This window comes from Ziziphus jujuba, chromosome 5 (assembly GCF_031755915.1).
Source record: "Ziziphus jujuba cultivar Dongzao chromosome 5, ASM3175591v1".
NCBI lineage: Eukaryota > Viridiplantae > Streptophyta > Magnoliopsida > Rosales > Rhamnaceae > Ziziphus > Ziziphus jujuba.
The window spans coordinates 14418753-14441347 of record NC_083383.1 but is presented as its reverse complement, the minus strand read 5'-3'; the positions used below and the strand labels follow the sequence as shown (position 1 = coordinate 14441347).

General features: G+C 31.0%; 1 protein-coding gene across 1 annotated transcript; it reads right to left on the bottom strand.

Annotated features, from left to right (window-relative positions):
* Positions 1 to 2772: 2772 nt before the first annotated feature.
* On the bottom strand, positions 2773 to 4806 carry LOC107421119 (1-aminocyclopropane-1-carboxylate oxidase 5). The gene is made up of 3 exons (XM_048476006.2): positions 4601 to 4806; positions 4015 to 4241; positions 2773 to 3746 (listed from the first exon to the last, which is right to left on the bottom strand). The coding sequence occupies exons 1-3, from the start codon at positions 4700 to 4702 to the stop codon at positions 3137 to 3139; spliced, it is 939 nt and encodes a 312-aa protein (XP_048331963.1). The 5' UTR covers positions 4703 to 4806; the 3' UTR covers positions 2773 to 3136.
* Between the last annotated feature and the right edge of the window lie 17789 nt (positions 4807 to 22595).

Below are 22595 nucleotides of genomic sequence, written 5' to 3'. Positions count from 1 at the left end.
TGGATGATGCTCCATATTAACGAACTCAAAATAAGGAACTGCCTGCTCACACATTCTGCTTGCTTTAAGATGCATTTTACATATCATGCTTAATTATGCCTATGTCTCTTAACAAAACAAAGCCTAGATCATATATATATATATATTCCCAATGTAGAATGAGAACAATCTAACATGAAGATTTCGTCTCAATTAATCATTTAGAACTAAATATTAGTTAGATAATTGATAATCCTCAATTAACACTCGTTTTAAAATTTCGGATTAATGTAATTGGATGCCTTTATATGCATTTGGATATATCAAAGGTATATCATATATGGCGGGTCCAAATGGAGTCCAGGTGCCCCCCTTAAAAAGTTTTTTGGCCCTTTTGATTCTTAAATAGTTTTTTTGTGTATTTACAATATTATCCAATCAATTTACACAGAGTGCCCCCTTTCAATTTCATTACCACACATCTAAATCTAGTAATTTCGCAATTTTTCTTTTTCATTTTTTTAGTTTTAATATATATATATATATATATATATTTCTCATTTATCTATATAGTTTTTATTTATGCTTCATTTACCTAAAATTTTTATTTTTTTTTGGACAGCTAAAATTATTGTTATTTGCTATAGTTATATCATTTATCTACATATTTTTAGTAATATAATACTTACTTAAAGTACTATTTTTGATATAATAATTTATTTACAATATACATTGAGTTAATAAAAAAGAAATATGTTACCATTTTATGCACTAATACTTATTTGATTTATATTTTTTAATTATTGAGTTACCAATTGTTTAGTTTTAATTGGTGTTTACTGTTGCTATTTTTTTTCTTTCTAATTTTCGATTTACTTTGTTTGTTTAATTTCTAACAAAATAAAAAAAATATCTTTTATATGAAATGGTAACAAATTTATTATAAATGTTAAATCATTGTCAAGGCATTGAAATTATCTAAAAAATTATATGGAAATTAAAAAAGATTTAAGGCCACTTAATTTAGCAAATAATATAATTAGTAATATTATAATAGAATAAAACATATTGCATTGTGCTTGTATTTACATTTTTATATACATCTAAATCATAAATAAGAAAAAAATAAATATCATTTACTTTTTTGGGTAAATAACAATAAATGTGTATATATATATATATATAGTAGTTTTACGGTGCAGACCGCACCAAAAGCCGATATTTTTTTCTTTGCTGTATACGTTGTGTATACATACACAGCAAAACCGATTATTTTTTTCAAAAAACGTTGGCTTTTGGTGCAGACTGCATACGGATGGTTTGCACCGTAGAATATCCTTATATATATATGGTATCGTTATATAATGTAATATGTAATAATGTCTACTTGGACAAAACTCCTGGATTTGCCCCTAAAAATGCACCTGATTAATAGGAGATCTCCAGGATAAATTTAATTTGTCCTAATTTCATTGAAGAGAGAATAAATACATACATATATATACACACACACACACACACACACATATACATATATATATATATATAACAAGTATATTACCAGGTTATATCAAAAACAAAAAAGTCAATTATTATTATCATGTTAATATGATAGTATTATGTTAAGGCCTTTATTTACAGCGTTAGACTTTTTTGAGTTTGTTTAATTTGACTAAGTTTATTAAAAAAAAAAAAAAACATGTTGATTTGATAAGTCTTTAGTATAATATTATACTTGATAAAGGTCTAATTATATACATATACACATGTATATATATATATATATATGCATACAAAATATCATTATATATGCATATATATAACAATAATTCTGTTGAATTCATTACAAAATATCAAAATATGATTGGAAATAAAGACAACAATTATTATGATTTGTTTGTCCTTGAAAACATTTTATCCCCTAAACATTGTAAGAATGGAAATGGTATGTCTTGAAATGCATGTATATATTTAAAATCCAGCTCCTTTCCTAGATAAGCTTCTAAAAAAGTTGAATATTTAGTTGATCAACCCTTACTTTAGAATAGATGACTAAATAAATTTTTTATTATCTCTTTCAGCATTTAAGGATAATTTTCATTTCTTTTGAAATTTAAATTCACACAACGATTATTAATTCATTTAGTAGATAAACATTTACTATAAAAAGCATCTATGATTTAACTAAATTAAAGATACCTGACTCTTTAGATATTTATACCACTAATGAACTACTCTAGATTAACTGATGATAATATAGCATTGAACTATTGAGTGATACAAGCCCCGTAAGTTGACATCTTAAGCTATTAACATTGTGTATACATATATATATATATATATATATATATATATATATTCAATAATTCTCTAGTAAGTAATTCACTTACTTTAATAAGTAAGAGATGATTATATATATGACCTGTATTAAGTGTTGTCACATTTCATCTAATATTTTAGATTTGAATTCACATATTAATTATAAATTTATCTAATAATCAAGTTTTTACAATGTAAGCAACTAAATCAGAAATTCCTTAATGAAAGACTTACTCATTATATATATATATATATATATATATATTATTTTTGTGATATGCAACTCATTCATACATAATCAGTAGTATATATTAAATTATTTTTTGTGCTATGCAACTCAATCATACATAATCAGCAGTATATATTAAATTATCCATATAACTGTGACCGGTAGTCCATACATAATTATACTAGCTATATAAAAGTGACAATAAATGCTAATTAAGTAGATTCATCACATAACAAAGAGGCGACAATCCAGACAACAAGATTTAGAAAACACAATCTATATATGAATATTTTACAAAGCAAATCTCAGCTGGAGACAAGCATCCCATCAATACTCGAGTAGAAAGAGACATAAAAACAACAATTTTAAAAACCACAAAGATCAATAACATTACCCACTTAGAAAGCTTTCTATCCTCCCCTCCAAAATGTAGTTAAGAGAAAGACAAGCTTAAGGTAATTATAATTAGTAGCGAATGACCAGAAGTGCCAACTCCCTCCCCAGAACCACAAAAATACACAAAAACAAAAATTAAAAATACATAGAAGAGTATCTAATTACTTCCGCATATATATTCAGGAAGTCGAATTTTCTTCTTTTACTTTTTTTCTACATGGCCCTCACAGATTGGAACCTTGGTTCTTTTGGTAGGAACTTCTGCTCAGCATAGACTGACATATAGTCACCAAACACAAACTTTGGATAAGTAATAACTCGGTCATGGTACTCTTGGTTTGCACTATTCTCGACAAGTTGTGGAGCAGGTGCAATGGTGGCCTTCAATGATGGATTGTAAAAAGAAGCAATAGATCTCCTATTTCCATTTGGGGTTGCCAAAACCCTGTGCCAAACACTCTTGTACCTTCCATTGCTAAGGACCTCAATCTGGTCCCCAGTGTTGATGACAATGGAATTAGGCAAAGGTTGGACATCAATCCATTCCCCATCTTTGAGGATTTGGAGACCACCTACCTTGTCATCTTGGAAGAGCAAGATCACTCCTCCGGCGTCGGTGTGAGCTCGAAGACCGTTTATGAGCTCTGGATGTGGACATGGTGGGTAATGACTCACTTTGGTTCCAAAGAAAGCATTGTCTTCTTCTCCACCATTGAATGCTTTCTTTATGTATCCTTTTGGTAAACCCAAATTCTCATCCATCACTTCCATCACTTTAACTGCTAACTTCTTCAACTCCGACCGGTATTCAGCCATTGTTTCCCTGACGATATTACAAATCCGTCAAATTCAACGGCTAATATTAAAAACCTTAATATAATTTTATTAATGTAAATACATAAGATTTTTATATAAAAAAGTGTCTATAAGTGCTTAAACAAAAAAACTTACAAATTTATCTTTAAAAGGATAGATATGTAAAAAAAATTTACGTGTCTGTGATAGGCATTTAAATATTTTTAGACGTACATATTGTGGAGCTGGATAGGTGCTTTTTTGTAGCATTACTATATATGTGTGCAGTTTCTTACCTGAATCCAGGGGTGTTTGATGGCCATTCAGTGTTGTCCATGAGGATAAAGACATCCTCCCAGTCCAAGTTGTCCAGCTTCTGGTCGGTTTTGTTTTCAGCGACATCGTTCAACAACTTGACGGCTGCTGAGTTCTTGAAGTTCTCTTCCCTTTCTTGATTGAAGCACTGGGAGCATACCTTCTTCACCCTCTCCAGGAGCTCCTCTGGAATTCCATGGTTCACCAGCTGTAACAAATATATATATTTGTTAATAATATATATACACAGTCAAAATGAATACTCACGCGGAAACTGTAAGAGTAAGTAAATTGACTCAATAATAATCAATAATGGTAGAGGAAGCAGAAAGGTATATCTATATCTATATCTATATATATATATATAGATACACAAAAAAAGAAAAAAGAAAAAAGTCTTTTATGTTGATATGATAGGAGATTGACTATATATATAATTTTATTTTGAGCATCATAGCCTAGCTTATACTGGGTAATAGATTACATGTAATCGGATGCCAATATAAGGTACTTGATATCGCTCGGTAAAAGCTGATTGTGTATATATATATATATATATATATATACCTGGAAGAAGCCCCATTCCTCACAGCCATCGGCGATCTGAGCCAAGGTCTTTGTCCTTTGCTCTCCGTTGAGCTTTGAGAAATCAATAACTGGGATTGCCATTGATGATGAAATTAATATATAGAGAAAAGAAAACGTAAATATGATCACAGAGAGAGAGAGAGAGGGAGAGAGAGAGAGAGAGAGAGAGAGAGAGAGGGGTTATGTAGAAGAAGAAGAACAAGTGCAAAGAAGGTTAGTGTTGGTATGAATGAAGGGGAGAGGGAGGGGTTAAGGGTATTTATAGCAAGGTTTCCCGCCCTCTTGGATAGGATGTCAAACCCTTTTTGGTAATAAAATGCAGTTTTATTTTTGTTTTTTAATTTTTTTATTCTAATTATTTATCTTTATTAAATTTGGTTTTGATTTGTTTCCTTTTGTATAAAGTAGTCGTTAGGAGGGGTCAGGTGTGGGACGGTGACATCTTACATATTTAAAATTGTAAACAAAGTCAATGCTTTGTTTTTGTGATTGTGAGCTACTGCTACTACTGCTAGCCCGCAAGACAAGCATCACTCTTTAACTCCATCATCATCACCATCATCATCCATCGTTTTTCCAACCCCTTAATCAATATATACAAATATTGATTAATTGGCTGCCATTTGGTTCTTATGGAACACCAGTATTTTCATTTGGGTCCACTTGATCTGTGATCTCTAATGGGGTAATAATCATATATATGTAACAATATTCCATTACACATATATCAGCCTTGATCTTTTGATGATCTATATATATTGCTCTGAAACCTCACAACAAAGCTTAACCAAGCTGTTCTATTTATTTTCAAGATCATAAAAAAGAAGGGTCTATATATTTCGCTTATATCAGCTGCCACAAAATTAATTTGATAACAATTTCATGCCATGTGGCATGAATATCATGTGCAATTACTATTAATTAAATCCCTTATTTTCCTTAACCATGTATTTATATATAAATTTGAACTTACATACCCTCATGTCAAAATAAATTATTGTATAGTTTAAGCTATGTTTTAATTACTTTTACTTTAAATCTCTGCCGACTATGGTTCATCATGTTGATTACCATGTAGTCCCTACCCTTTGACTTTTTAAACGATGGACATCCTTCTTGGATGACAAGTGGTTTTCATGTTTCATAAACTAATTAATTACACTGATTTTAAGCCATATTTTGAGGGTTAAGGAAGGGCAAAGCTGATGATTACTTTATTTATATAAACAAAGCTATCATCTACTTAATTAATTAATTTTATACATGGTCAACTCCATTATTTTATATATCTACTTAGTTATCAAACAGAGAGTTTTTAGAAGATAAATACTAAAAATAATGATGAAAGAAGGTAAAAGGAAATAATTGGAATATAATTTCATATCTATTATTATTATTATTTTTTAACTGAAGGAATGATCTGTAATTCAATCATATGTGCTGTACATGTTACATTTGGCATATCATGAGCCTTATGATTTGATTCCAAATGTTCGAATGTCAGCGTACAATTTCAGAGGAAACAGATATACTGGCCGTGTGATGAAGAAACTCAAGTTTACATAACAACCATTTTCATTGCTGTACTTTGTAGTACTTCAAAGCCATTGTCCAACTTTCGCATGGATATGGATCGAGAGCTGAGGATGATCATCTTTTCAAGTATAACAATTATTATAGCATGGTTTAAACAGATACCCTATATGTACGTGTACTTCACTGGTGTACCTTGAGGCACGTTGCATTAATTTGTTTAGAACGGGTAAATATTTAATATTTTTTATGTGCATAAATTATTGGATAGAGAGAAAGCTGTATTTCAAATCAATCATTATGCATTGCCAATTATAAAAATATATATTAGGGCAAACTACATTTGATTTGTTGACAAGTTTAAACATCCTTTCCTTCTTAATAATATATATTGTATGTGCTTTTTGATTAACTATATACGTGCATTGATGCATGTCAACTTTGGTATTTTTAGTATCTCAATATATATATATATATATATATGTATGTGCCTTAAGTATGTGTAAAGGGAATTAATTTTATATAAAGATTGATTTTTGGTCCACCGCATACAAATTAACTAAAATTAAGTTAACTAACTTAATTGAACTTATAAATGACGTTCATAGACCTCAATTAATTACTATTTTTTCAAAAATCTCTTGAGCTATTGAAAATAATAATAATTCAACTTGGTATTAAATTTGGAGGAGATTTATTGTTGTATTTAAAATTTGATAACTTTTATAAAAGATATATGAAAGATTCAATTGTACTTTAAAAATGATCAGACTTACGTTTGAATAAGATTGTTAATATAAATATAATGATAACAATATTGAGCTTTTTGTATTTGTAGAAGTGCTTTTGAAGGAAAGAAAAGGCCAAACCCGATGTGCACTTAGGCTATTAGAAAGCTCTCTGCAAGCTTAATTAAGGTTACCAGAGTAATAAAAATATAAGAAATAAAGAAAATATGAGCAGATTCTGCTCAGCAAGTTCATATAATCAATTAACATAAATATATATGTGTGTGTAACGCATATAATGAGTTGGAAACTTTTTATATATGTTCAAAAGAGTTTATAATATTGTTGGCTAAGGCTCTTAGTTTGGAGGATGAAGAGTCAATACAGGCTAGGCAATCCTAATATAAAAAGTGAGTTTTTTGTGAACTCTGTTGAACAGAACATGGGTTTCATGGTCAAAGGTCAACTCGTTTTCTGCATAATTAATTGATAAATTAATTATAAGGCAGCCACTGAACAATTAATTAGTGATGGACCTGACCATGATTTATGAGAGCTGGCAAATCTGACCTGAACGAGTAAAAACTTTTGTTTACGGTCTAACCCGAAATCCAAAACCATGACCATGATAAAAATTTATTTATATATGCATTATAAACATATATAAATAATAGTCTAACTTAAAAAACCATTAATCAATGCATGTTAAAACATAATAATATCGGATAAAATTAATTATATATTAAATATTATTACAAATAAAGAATTAGTATTGTTCTATTTACTAATTAATTATACATTAAAATGTTAACACACAAACGTGCCTTTAATTACTCACCTTAGGATGGTTCGTCTTAACTTTCTAACTAACTAAGTGTGTGTGTATGTGTGTGTGTGTGTATATATATATATATATATATATAGATTATTCCATCGCGTAAAGCGGGTTTAATCAATATTAAAAACACATGCAAAATGCAGCTAAGTCTATGACTCTAACCTATGTTAGCTTTAATTAATTCATATTTTCATTTGTATTATTTATCTTCTTTTAGTTTAATTAAATAGGTGAGCTTACCAAGATACGTGCTGAACTACTTTTGGAGTCTTAACACGATCAAGACTAACAATAACAATACTTGCAACTAGTTAATTAATGAAGTACTTAATAATTAAATAACCAAGTTTAATAAAGTCAGTAAATAATGGAGCTGTATATATATATATATATATAGTGATCTTGGCCTTGAATTCTTTCTTTCCTTTATAAGGGTCATGGGTCTCCCAATCCCTAGAGCAAATATAACTTATTTACTTATAAAGAATATATTCTTTTTAGACATATCCAATAGCATAGACCTGTATATTTCACAGATATATATATATATATATATATATATATATATGTATATATATATATATATATATAAATTTTATATGCTATATATATGGCTTTTTGACAAGGAAGTAAAATCAATATGTATATTAATTTTATATTATTGATCACCAAGCGCTTTAAGCCTAACTCAGCTGGTAAACCTAGGTTCCTATCTTAAACTTATTATATATTAGATTATTGGTGAAAGTGGAATTAATGATACTAACACATTTTTGAAGAACTTCCTATCGAGGCAACTAATTCTCTTAACGAACAAACATAGAATAGGAATAGCTATGGCATTGTACACTGAGCACATGTTTTACCTAAAAACATGTAGAGAGAAAGAATCCTAGCTAATTATTTGCATGTTTCTTAATATATATATATATATATATATATATTTTTTTTTATTTATATGGAAATTTTTATATCAAGACTGGTGTAATAGAAAACTATCAATATTTCCTTAATGATCAACTTTTAAATTGCTTTAAGAAGTGAGATTTAAATATAGATGGAGTATATATAAATCCATATAATTTCATTCTATTCTTCATTTCAAAAGTTAATAATAAATGTTGCTATTAGAATGTTCTTATTGGAAAATAATTATATATTTATGTAAGAATTGTATTTTGGTACTTTTGGTTTTTAGAGTTTTATAATTTAAACCTACAACTTTCAAAAATAACGATTTGTACTTACACTATTTCAATTTGAAGTAGATTGTCCAATTTCTAATTTAACTAATGGATGGGCAGCAGTTCTATCCACATAGACGAGGTTAAAGGATGGAGATTTTTCCATATTTAAGTTCAAGGATGGGGTTATATGAAACTCACATGATTGAAACTGTTATCTATTCATTTACCAAATTGGAAATTGAACCTATCTATTATAAATTAAAAAATTAAAATCTAAATTGCAAAATTCTAAAATTTGAAAGTATCAAAGTACAATTAACCTTTATATAATTTATTTTCATGGTTTTTAATGTTATATATATATATATATATATATATCTATAATTTTTCTCACATGTGGGAATCCTGGATGAATTTTGTCCAGGAAAGCTTGTATAGGAAATATTTTTTGAAAAACCATTGTTAATATATATATATATATATATATATGTTCTGTATAAAATTTGTCTATTAATTTTCACAGAAAAGACTTTTTCTATATATAGTCATTTTATCATCCATGACTTTTTGTTGGGATTTATTAAGGACAAATACCTTTCCACATGAATAAAGTATATAAAACTTTTTAACGCATCTGTTCATATGTGAATAGATGTTTCTTAAGACAAATGCTGGATAGAGTATCTAGATAGGGTAAAAAAATTATACATACATATAGTTTTATTATCGTACAAATGTCCAGATTATAAAATCGTAAAAATACAAATATAAAAAATTATTGTCGAATAATAGTCTTCGAAATCTATTTTCGACAATAATTTATATTTTCAATTGTATCTGTAAATTTTTATTGTATGAATATCCATATTATAAAATTTATATATATATATATATATATATGTATATGTATACTATGTGGTATGAATATAACAGTGTCCTTTCATTGTGGCCAAGTGTTTCAAAATTATTTCTCAGTAAATAGTATTGCTCCCCAAATATTTTATAGGGGGAACCAAACTAAGGATTCTAATATACATTCCCCCAAGACATTGTCCCCCAATGGAATGGAAAAATAGCTATGAGAGAGAGAGAGAGAGAGAGAGAGAGAGAGTTGTGCCTTAGAAGAAGCAAAAACTTGAGTAATATTCATGCACAGTGACTAAAATTGGTGTGATTCCATTCCTTCCATTTCAAGAAGCACTCTCTCTTCTCTCTCTTTGTCTCTCTCTCTTCACATGGTGCTGACTAATGGTGTCTCTTACAAGGCATCCATGAGAGGTAACAGAAATTAGTCTAGGGTGCCTGTACATAGATTTGGTTTATGGTCTCTGTCTTTCATTATTTAAACAAATAAAATAGAATAAAATCCTCATCACATGATTAGAAAATTATTTTTTCTAAAATGATTTAATATATATTTATTGTATTGTAAGCTAACAAAGTCATAGACATGGTCGGCAGTCACTCCTTTTCCAGATATTTTAGGCTTGGTTTTATTTGAAAATCAAATATTTAATGTGAATGGCTTATTATAATATGCATTAAAATTAATGCAATTGTAAGCAAAACAAATAAGAAATGGTATATTCTTTGCCTTGAAATTACAAAACAATTGTGCTTAACAAATTAAAACGGTGATCATAATGTTAATCCAATCTGTGTCAGCCATTTATGATGACTTAATCCAACCAGTTCGAAATTGATAATTTCAAGCTTTGTTTAAAAATTTAAATCATCCATGTTTAGTTAAGTATGTAACTAACTGCCTATACAATACTAGGGTTGCGCAACGGCTCCACAACCGTATTAGGATTTTCTATTCTTAATATAGTTTTTTCAAGTCAATAGTAATTAGCATGGTATGTGTGTGTGTGTGTGTGTGTGAGAGAGAGAGAGAGAGAGAGAGAGAGAGAGATCGTATATTCTGATTATTAATTTTGTTAATTTATTTACCATCACAATGATTTTCTAGAAATTTAGATTGCATATTTTTATTCCTCGGATGCACTTATAGTAAATACTTGCAAAATTTACTAATTAGAGTAGGAATATGAGAATTCTATTGAAAAATCTCGTGTAAATTGAAATAATTTTTCATATGAAAAGTATCAAAGGTATATTTAATACCATACATATAGGAGCTTAATAACACTTTTGAGGTCAAGTTAGGCTGAATATAAGGATTAAAAATTACATGGTTAGACTTCTCAATCCCTCAAATTATAGATATAAAAAACATAAAGTCTAAAATGCTATGCATGAAAGATGTTCCATATTTAAAGATAATCCACTAATAAAGTTACTGTTTTTCAAACAATGATCATAAATTCTAAAAGCACCTCTAAAATATATCATGAATATATATGAAGCTGCAAATAGTCCATTCATTCCTAATTAAAACTTCACCATCTTTGTGATATAATTTCATGTAAGCTAGAAGTTGACATGCATACACTCATTTATGTATAATGTATGTATTGTATTTGTTCATGAGGGGACAAAATTTTTACCTCACTTTCTTCATATATATCCGTATATGAAAGCTACAAAAGTTGACATTATAATTATATATAAATTTGACAAAATCATTAATTTTGACAATATATATTGAACAATATTCTTGCTGCATATCATTCTCATTCTCATTATTAATTGTTATAGATCGTTTTGCATTTAATAACCCATGTAGATATTTTCTAGCGACAAATTAAATTAATGACCATAAAGAAAGTCAAATTATAATCTTTAAACCAAATTGTAATTAATTTATAGTTGGCTTCTTGCCTTCCCAAGATAGCAAGGCAAATGGCAACAAAATTTCATATATAGCATATTAAAGCGATAAATTATTTTGATTGATGTGATATTGTGATATTAAACTATGATTGAATTTTGGAGGTTAAAACTATCTATTCTTATAAATTTTGCAAGTTGTTTTCTATGGCTCATGATGTTTCTCTAAAGAAAAAAACTTTCAATTTCATTTCACTAATTAATTTATATTGTACGTTACCATTGGATGTGATCTTTTTTGTTGATGTTGTTTTATCATTGTTATCGTTCTCATTATAATATTACTTTATTATTATTATTGTTATTTTACATTAAAATTTATTAATGTTATCATCCTTGTCATATTGTCATCATCATGATCATCATCTTGTTAAATATATTGTTTTCTACATATTATATTTTTTTTAGTCTTTTCAAAAACTAATTTAAAAAAAATCTAAATTAAGTTTTTTGACCAAAAAGTATAAAGAAAAAAAAGAAAAAAAAAAAGTGCCAAACTGCTGAATAAAGTGTCAAGGAATTGTTTCAAACTCAGCATGGCTTCACTACACAAGTCATGTTCGCATTCCAGCAGCTCCTTATGGGCTCCGAATCTCCAACCCATAATCAGATCCAAAATATTTTTTGGTTAACTGACGACGGTTGGGCGTGTTGATAGATTGCTTTTGAAGCTCATAATATATCAGTTTGGCCCAATATAACATAGAAGCCTATTTGCGTAGATTATTTTGGGTGCCCAAACAAAAGTAAAAAAATGTATACAAATGTATATCAAAAAAATGTATACAAATGTATATCTTTCCACAAGCAAAGATCTCATATATTACACACACCACACCTATATATATAGAAGGAAGTATTTGATGCATCAAATAAATGTTTGATAAATCATTTTGGCCTTTAATTTGTGACATTTAAAGTTGATTAGGCATTTAGAATCCCATGATTTGTATATTATTATCTCTATACATTCAATTAATGAGATTGATATATATATATATTTATATATGCTAATCGTCTTTGATTAGTATTTTCTAGCCACTCGTCTTTTCTTTCTATAAAAAGGTAAGAATAGGTCTATGAGTGAAATGAAGAACTCCCGAACTTACATTATCCCATGCGTTTTTGCATGGCCCCGTTTTTACAATGAGTTTTTGCATCTGGAAATTTTGCGCCAAAGCCCATAGTTTGGATCCTTACAATGGACATGCCATCTGGTTTCAAAGTTGATTAATATTATTTAGGTCTCCCAAAATTTGACTAAATTTCAAAATATGGAAGATTAATCTATGCAAAATTTGAAACTTATTTGTTTGATGATAGATAATTGAGTTAGAAATTTTAGTCATATCAGAATTACAAAATTTATTACAAAATTTTAGTGTATGACATAATGTCATGCAGATAAAACATGAAAAACAGCATACATCATCAGCTTGTCGCTCTTGAACTAATTATATAATTCTACATACCACATAAATAGATGCAAACCTTAATCTACAAAAAATATACATCACTCTAGAATATAATTAAATTAGTTTGGAAATAATAAATTAAACTTTTTTCAGAAATTCATTGACGGCACAATCCATGTGGTTTCAAAGAAAAATTCATGCCTTCTTCGATCTTCTATTTTATTTTGATCCTCCAAGTTAAATTCTTCAACTCTATAATTAATTATGCGTGTAAACTTCTCGATCCAATCCCATTGTTGCATATGAACAGTAAATTGTATTTGCTTTATATCCAGAATAATTCGATACTAAAACTGATGTACAATGGTTAATTCCTACAAAGTGCTTAACTTGAATATGTTTGAATTCCCCATTGGAATGTTTGAGTTTGTAAACGTTATATGATTTGTCAAAGTCATAGACTATTAGAAGATCATCATTTGCAGTTTGCACAAAATATGAAACAAAGTGAAAATTTCCACGAAAAGTTTGGTAGAATTTCCTTGTTAAATTTAATGCATCCAATATCATGATCAATCTCTAGGGACACAATTCTTCCTTTGGAGGAAACACCAAATATCCATTTGTCATAAAATGTAATGTCGTTAAAAGTACCCAGTTCTTTATCATGCCCTTCTTCTGAGTAGGTCCAAAATTCATCACCGAATTCCAAATGGGCTAACACTCCCATTCTAAAAGGATAATAGAAATTGACAAGAACTCAAATGATCCCAAATAAGGATCCCTTGACAATACAAACTTTCCAAGTTTTGCAAATCTACTATTTCTTTTTATGGGAGGAAGATTGATGATCTCCCCAGTAAATGGGTTTAAAACTATGAGCTGACAACACTTTTTCTCGAAAACCAACCAACCATGAGAAGATCCATGACAATGTTGGATGATATGCAAAAATGTATTTAAAATTGGAGACTTGGATAAAATGGAAGAGGTTAAGAAAAACTATTTTTGGTAAAAGAAAAGAAAGTGGCCGAGATTAATTCTAATTCGTAGAAAGAGAGAACTTTAATAAATGATTAGCTGTATTTTCTTTTACTTTTTTTATTTTATTTTATTTTATTTTTTATTTTATCTTAATTGTATTGTCTCAGGTCCCCTTTTTTTATTTTACCAAAACAATATTTTCTTAACCTCCTTCATTTTATTCAAGCCTCCAATTTTAAATATTTTTTGCATATTATTCAACAAATTTTGTATCGAAGCCTAGTTTAACCCCTTCATAAAAAAACCTATGCCAGTCAAAACCAACCAACTTTTAGTTATATCCAAAATCTAATTCTCATTTTTATTGGTGAGAGTTATAATTTTGGGTGCATTCAAATGAAAACTCTTTTTATCCCACAAGATTTGTGGGATATAATTGAAGAAGGCTATGATGAGCCATCCGAAAGACAAAGCTTGGGTTTGTCAAGTGGGTTATGTAAATGGAATTTGCAAAATTCAGAATTGGTGAAATTGAACAATTGCAATTGCATATGGTTGGGATCAGAGTTAATTACCAGTTGCCAAGGGTGGTTGATTAGTCTTTTAAGCTTGTCTTTGTGATCCAAAGCTACATAATTCCATGATTTGCAGATGGCACCGAACCTGATTAATCAGAAAGAAGTGTCAATTTATCTATGACTAACACATTTGTGGGAAGACAATTCCAGTTTGCTAATGATGATGATATCGGCGACGGCCACTGCGACGACAAATCTGATGAACAAACCCTCTTCCCTTTTACACAGTTTGATGATGGTGGTGGAAACTATGACGAAAAATCTGATGGACAAACCCTTTTCGCCATCGAACAACTTGATCAAACTTTAGGGTACAAAATATATATGAAAAAGAACAAAAAATGTGATAAAAATTTAATCTGACAGGCTAAAATAAAGACAACATGTGGCAGAGAAGAGAAGAGGATGAGGGTTATGAGCGTTCCCGTATAAAGTTTTTTGGTTAAATAATCTAAGCCTTGTAATCGATCTAATCTACCATTTAAAATAGTTTACAAACTTTAGCTTGATTACCCTGTCCATCTCTAGGAAGAGAAGTAAGATCTTGAACCCCTAACGATAGCTTATTTAAAAACCCTTAAATTTCAGTATCTTTTCATTAACTTATTTTATTGCCGTCAAAATATTATCTCTTTGTTATTTACACTCAAATCATATTCTTTCTCTTCAACTCTAACATACGTTTTTAAAAAAAAAAAAAAAAAATACAATTTTTATCTAATCTAAATGGTAGAATAGGATACAAAATCAACAATATCCATAATAGAAAACATAAATATACTATTTGACAATTACAAATTTTTTGCCAAATGATAGGCGACAATGGCATATAGATACTGACACAGAAGTGCCTCAAAGCTAAGCTACATAATTTAGATTAAGTGTAGGTTTTTGCCGCTCAGATTTTAAGGTTTTGGTTTGAACTAAATACAGCATCAATTGGTCACTTTTTTACCATCGATATCTGTATAGCTGGAAAGCTACATGTATTAAAGTTCCAATAAAACAAATGGTGTTCAATTTGGAGTCTTCTAAAGGACGTTATGGCCAATTTACTAAAAAGGGGTGCTGGTTTGTGTATGAACAATAACTTCGGTTGTGGATAGTGTTTTGGATGATGCCAGGCAATTGGCTACCTTGTTTATTTGTATTTTCTTTTAATTGGCATCAACATTTATATTTCTAATTAAGTCTAAGTTTAGTTTGGGTCAAATAATCTTTGTGGCTATTAATCATCCTTCCTAGAGAATTGTGATCCTAGTTAATGATGGTTAATTAATATGGCTAAGAGTTTGTTCCAAATCTGTTATAAATTCTCTTTTTTATGTATTTTAAAGGAGCTTTTGGATTAATTAATGAAATTATAATCTTTTGGTTATCCTTTGGGAAAGATTTCTTCATCTTACTTTGTATCTCTTTGGTGGATTCCATTGAGTGGTGAGTTTTTTTAAGTTATACATCCTTGATTAACATATTTGGTGATGATATCTATATCACTTAGTGTTAGTTTTAGTAGTGTCTCTTTTCTACGTTTTATTTTATTTTTTATTTTTGTTAACTTTTGCATAAAATATAAAATTCTTAAAAAAAATGTGCATCCTTTGCTATAAGAGCTCAACTGTGCTCATATATTGCTAACTGCAAATATCACATTAAAGCAGGGACAAAAGAGTCAAATAACTAAAGACTCAGAAAAAAGTACCTCATAGCATCGCGGCACCGCTCATGCATTCCTTGCCTTAGAGATCACCAATGGGGTCAATGGTGCTGCGGCTCCATTGCTACTGTCTTGTAGCCAACTTTCTTTGCCGCTCAACTACAGTGGTTGCGACGCTACCAAGCCAAGGCAAGCCAAGGCTGTGGTGTCATTGCTAATGCTAGCAATCACTTTGTCTTCTTCTTTTCTTCTCTTATGGTCTTCTCGTTTCAAGTCTTTGGCTCCAACAGTCTCCCACTCGAAGATTAAAAATCAAACCTTTTTCCTTAGTAACTAGTGAATGCACTGTGCTTATACTATCTTCAACCCTAAAGACCAACTAAAGTTTCACATAAATCCAATTTCTCTATTGTTACTGGTTTGGTCAATATATTAGAGGGATTCTTGTTTCCTTGTATTTTCACAACAATCAACATCTTATCTTCAAACAATTCTCTTATGACATGATAATATATATCAATATGCTTAGTCCTTACGCTCTAATTGTCACTATACAAAGCATATACCTCCTTATCGAATCCCAACTCTGACAACAAACCTTGTAACCACATCATCCCTTTGCTAGCTTCTGTCACTGCCACATATTCTACTTCAATTGTAGACAAAGTAACAATTTTCTACAACTAAGATAACCCATTAATGACAGTACCACCCAAAGAGAACATATAATTGGTAGTGCTACTTTTGTTACCCTATCCATCTTTAGGAAGAGAAGTAAGATTTTGAGCCCTCTTCCTAAGGATAGCATATTTAAAAACCCTTAAATTTCTACATCTTTTTATTAACTTATTTTCTTCTGTCAGAATATTCATTCATTCTCTATGCTATTTACACTCCAATCATATTCTTTCTCTTCTACTTTAACATACGTTTTTTTTTTTTTTTTTTTTTTTTTGGAAAATACAATTTTTATCTACTCTAAATGGTAGAACACATTACAAAATCAACAATATCCATAATAGAAAACATAAATATGCTACTAGACAATTACAAATTTCTTGCCAAATGATAGGCGACAATGGCATATAGATACTGACAGGAGTGCCCCAAAGCTAAGCTACATAATTTAGATTTAAGTGTAGTTTTTTGAAGCTCAGATTTTAAGGTATTGGTTTGAACTAAATGCAGCATCAATTGGCCACCTTTTTACAATCAATATCTGTATAGGTGGAAAGCTACATGTATCTAGGTTCCAATAAAACAAATGGTGCTCAATTTGGAGTCTTCTAAAGGAAGTTATGGCCAATTTACTAAAAAGATAGTAGTTTGTGTATGAAAAATAACTTTGCTTGTGGATAGTGTTTTGGATGATGCAAGGCAATTAGCAACCTTGTTTATTTGTATTTTCTTTTAATTGGCATCAACGTTTATATTTCCAATCAAGCTTAAGTTCGGTTTGAGTCAAATAATCTTTGTGGCTATTAATGATCATTCTTAGAGAATTGTGATTCTAGTTGATGATGTTTAATTAATATAGCTAAGAGTATGTTTCAAATCTATTATAAATATTTTCTTTATGTATTTTAGAGGAACTTTTGGATTGATTAATGAAATTATAACCTTTTGGTTGTTCTTTGGAGAAAGATTTCTTCATCTTACTTTGTATCTCTTTGGTGGATTCCATTGAGTGGTGAGTTCTTTTAAGTTCTACATCCTTGATTAACATATTTGGGGATGATATCTATATCACTGAGTGTTATTTTTGGTGGTGACTTCTTTTCTATGTTTCATTTTCTTTTATTTTTGTTAGTTTTTGCATAAAATAGAAAATCCTTAAAAAAATCTGTATTCTTTGGTATACGAGCACAATTGTGATTTACCACTAACTGTAAATACCACATTAAAGCAAGGATCAAAGAATCAAATAACTAAAGACTCAAAAAAAAGTATCCCATAGCATCACAGCACCACTCATGCATTCGTTGCCTTAGAGAGCACACACGTGGTCGATGGGGCTGCAGCATCATTGCTGCTGTCTTGGAGACAACTTTCTTTGTAGCGCAACTACGGTGTTCACGACACTACCAAGCCAGGGCCATGGTGTCATTGCTATTGTTACCAATCACTTTGTCTTCTTTTCTTTTATGGTCTTCTCATTTCAAGTCTTTAGCTCCAACAATCTCCCATCGAAGACTAAAAATCAAACCTCTTTCTTTAGTAACTAGTGAATGCGTTGTGCTACTATCTTCAACCTTAAAGGCCAACTAAAGTTTCACATAAATCCAATTTCTCTATTATTGCTGGTTTGGAAAAAAATTTAGAAGGATTCTTATTTCCTTGTATCTTCATAACAATCAACATCTTATCTTCAAGCAATTCTCTTATGAAGTGACAATAGATATCAATATGCTTAATCCTTGCATGGTACACTAAGTATTTAACTAGATATATTGCACTTTGATTATCACTATACAAAGCTGAGAATGTTGGTGAAGAGAAATTCTCATTAACATAGAGAAATACAACCCTAATATTTATGCTGGAGTAGCCGGCGACATTCCAGTCCACTATTCTAGGAAATAAGAGGAGAATCTCACAAAGATAGGAGTCTCAACAAACTAGGAAAATAACTAATTAGTAATAAGTCAATAACTGATTCTATTTATTAGAAAAATAAATAATAAATCCTAATCTACCAGATTACAAAATAAACACTTTCCTAATGTATACAACTATTCAGCTCCTTTCTACACTCCTCATCAAGCTGGGTTGTATATGTTATACAATCCAAACTTGAAGTTAAATTCATCAAAGTTTATTCTTGAAAGGGCTTTGGTAAGAATGTCAGCAAGCTGTAGTCTAGTATGAATGTAGAAATGTTCCATTGTTAACCTTCTCTGAAATGAAATGCCTGTCAATTTCAACATGCTTGGTCCTGTCGTGGTGTACTATGTTTTTAGCAATGCTGATGGCGGATCGGCTATCACTAAGCATTTTTATCTGGTCTTTAAAATAAACTCTCAACTCCTTTAGTAATCTCTGAAGCAATATTTTTTCGTAAATACCCAAACCAAGAGTACTGTATTCTGACTCTGCACTGCTTTTTGACACTATTGATTGCTTTTTACTTCTCCATGTAACAAGATTGCCCCAAACAAAGGAGTAGTAACCACTTGTGGATCTCCTTTTAGTTAGTTCTCCAGCCTAGCTAGCATCAGTGTATACCTCTATCCCACGGCTTTCACAATTTTTGAAGAGTAAAACATGGACTCGTGTCATCTTCAGCTATCTAAGAATTTGATTCACAACCTTTAAATGTTCCTCATTCGGATTGTTCATGTGCAGGCTAACCACATTCACTGAGAATGCAATGTTTGATCTCGTGTGTGAGAGATAGATTAACTTGCCCACGAGTCATTGATACTGCCCTTTATCCATTAGCACTCTTTCCTCATTTGTACTTAGCTTTAGATTAGGGTCCATAGGCGTCTCTGCAGGTTTACACCCAAGCATGCCAGTCTAAGTTAGCAAATCTAAGATGTACTTTCGTTGGGATATAACAATCCTTGCCTTAGACCGAGCAACCTCCATGCCTAGAAAGTGTTTGAGAGCACCAAGATCTTTAATTTCAAACTCAGTAGCAAGTAATCTTTTGAGTTTGATAATTTCCTCTGAGTCATCTCCAGTTAGAATGATGTCGTCAATGTAAACAATGAGAATAGCAATCCTGCCTCTTGGTGAGAATTTCACAAATAGAGTGTGATCTGCTTGGCATTGATTGTACCCATTTATGACCATTGTTTTGGCAAACCTATCAAACCAGGCATGAGGTGACTGCTTTAGGCCATACAATGACTTCTTCAGCTTGCACACTTGACGGCTATTGGAAGAGTTTTTTAGGTCTGGAGGTATTTCCATATAAACATCTTCTACAAGATCCCCATTCAAAAAGGCATTTTGACGTCTAGCTGGAGCAAAGGCCAATCTTTGTTTACTGCTAGTAACAATAGTGCTTGAATTGTGTTCAACTTGGCAATGGATGCGAAGGTTTCCTGATAACTGATTCCATATGACTGCGTGAAGCCTTTCACCATTAGTCTGGCTTTGAACCTCTCAATACTTCCATCTGATTTATACTTTACTGTAAATATCCACTTGCAACCCATAGGCTTCTTCCCTTGAGGTAACTCTGTAAGAGTCCAGGTTCCATTGCTTTCTAGAGCTCTGATTTCTTCCTCCACAACCTGCTTCCATGTTGGATTTTTCAAAACTTCCTGAATGAAATTAGGAATCTGCACACTGTCAAGAGTTGAGATAAATGCGTTATATGATGGCAGCAATTTCCCATATGCCACATATCTCTTAATAGGGTGGTTTGTACATGTTCGGACACCCTTTCTTTCAGTAATAGGCAAAGCAGAAAAATTCTGAAGCAGGAGGGTCCGGTTCAGGTTTTTGACAATCTCTGACCTGAGTAATGTTCTCTACACTCTCAATAGGTCATCTCCTCCTAGAATAGACACAAAGTTCCTGATGATTTGCACCAAGTTGAGGTTGGGTGGACTCGGGTAGATCATTTTGAGTGGTGTGATCTAGAAAATTGGGTGACTCATGGAACTAAGACTTGAATGGTGTGTCATTTTGACTTGATATACAACTGAGACTTGGATTTGAGGATTCGGAAAAGGGTAAAGAGGCTGGACCAACATATTAGGTATCTTGAAGAATGTCTTAAAGCTAAAATTCCCTTGAATTCTCCCCCTGAATTGCAAGTTTGGAAGAATAAGATTATTGTTCAAAGATTGTGAAATCCATGGAATTGTACATATTCCTAGTAACAAGTGAATAACACTTGTACCCTTTTTGATAAGAGGAATATTCTAGGAAAATGTATTTCATTGATTTGGGATCAAGTTTGGTATGATGTTGGTGTATGTGAACAAATGATGAACAACCAAAGATTTTGAGTGGGTGATCGGAAGAAAAAGATTTGGCATGAGGAAAGAATTGTAGGAGGACTTGACGGGTCTTTGAAATTATAGCACTCGACTCAGCATTCTATTTATGAGATAGGTGGCAATAAGAATGGCTTCCCCCCAGAAGTGTTTAGGCACATGATCGGTAAACATAAGTGATCTAGCTACCTCAAGTAAGTGTCTATTTTTTCTCTCGGCTATCCCATTTTGTTGAGGGGTATCAACACAAGAGCTCACATGAATAATTCCTTGTTCCAAGAGACAGGAACCCAAAACAGATGTAAAGTACTCCCTACCATTGTCAATTTTAAGAACCTGAATTTTGCTGTTGAATTGGGTGTGAATCATGGAATAAAAGGACTTTAAGATTTCCCCTGTTTCAGATTTTTCTTTCATAAGAAATGTCCAGGTGGTTCTAGTATGATCATCTATGAAATATATGAACCAACGAGCCCCATTAATATTTTTCACTCGTGAGGGTCCCCAAATGTCACCGTGAATGATGGAGAATGGATGTGAAGGCTTATATTGAATGCTAGGATAATCATGCCGAGTATACCCTTCATTTATTGACTAAACTAATATAATAGGGGTAAGGGGCGCTAACGAGCAAGAAAAGGCCCCTTACTATAGGCGTAGTTTGTATAGTCCTTTTTAGCATTGGAAATGGTATGTTAGTCCGTAAAACATGGTTGGCACATAAATATAATGGAATCGTAGACACGTTCTCTTTCTCATTGACCTCAGGAAAGCTGCCCCTGATACAGCTTTCCCCTTTTATCCCTGTTTGTTTCAACCTCTTACCATTGCGTATTGGTACTTATCGGGTGTAGAATAGATCTGCTTCTTTTTGTTCCTACAAACAAAATTGTTCCAACAGAAATGACTTTTTTTTAGTGTACCTTTTGATTTTAACATGGACGAAGAGTAACTTCAACTCCATTAACAACTACTTATGAATATTTTTTTCGGATTACACACATTATCTCAAGTTTTGGATCGAACTAATCTATTGACAAGCAAAGGATTGGAGATTCAGTCGTGTAATGTTAAGAGGTCGTGCGACATGAAGACATTGATAGTGATATGAGGGAAGTTCCCATCAGGAAACAACGGTTCTGCCTGACCCTATTTAAGCATGCATATTATGTCAGTGAAGACTTGGTGTGATAGTAATGGCTGGATCTACTACTACCTCGTCCATTGACTATAACAGAGCAAATGATGGTATAGCAATGAACATCGGGATGAATTTAAGCTCTTAAGCCGGGGAGTGGAGTTTCAA

What these genes read in the sequence shown, in the direction of transcription:
- LOC107421119 (XM_048476006.2), bottom strand. Translation starts at nt 4,702, where the DNA reads ATGGCAATCCCAGTTATTGATTTCTCAAAGCTCAACGGAGAGCAAAGG. An exon ending in AGGAATGGGGCTTCTTCCAG is followed by an intron (nt 4,242 to 4,600) that starts GTATATATATAT and finishes TATTTGTTACAG; the next exon opens with CTGGTGAACCATGGAATTCC. An exon ending in TCAAACACCCCTGGATTCAG is followed by an intron (nt 3,747 to 4,014) that starts GTAAGAAACTGC and finishes TAATATCGTCAG; the next exon opens with GGAAACAATGGCTGAATACC.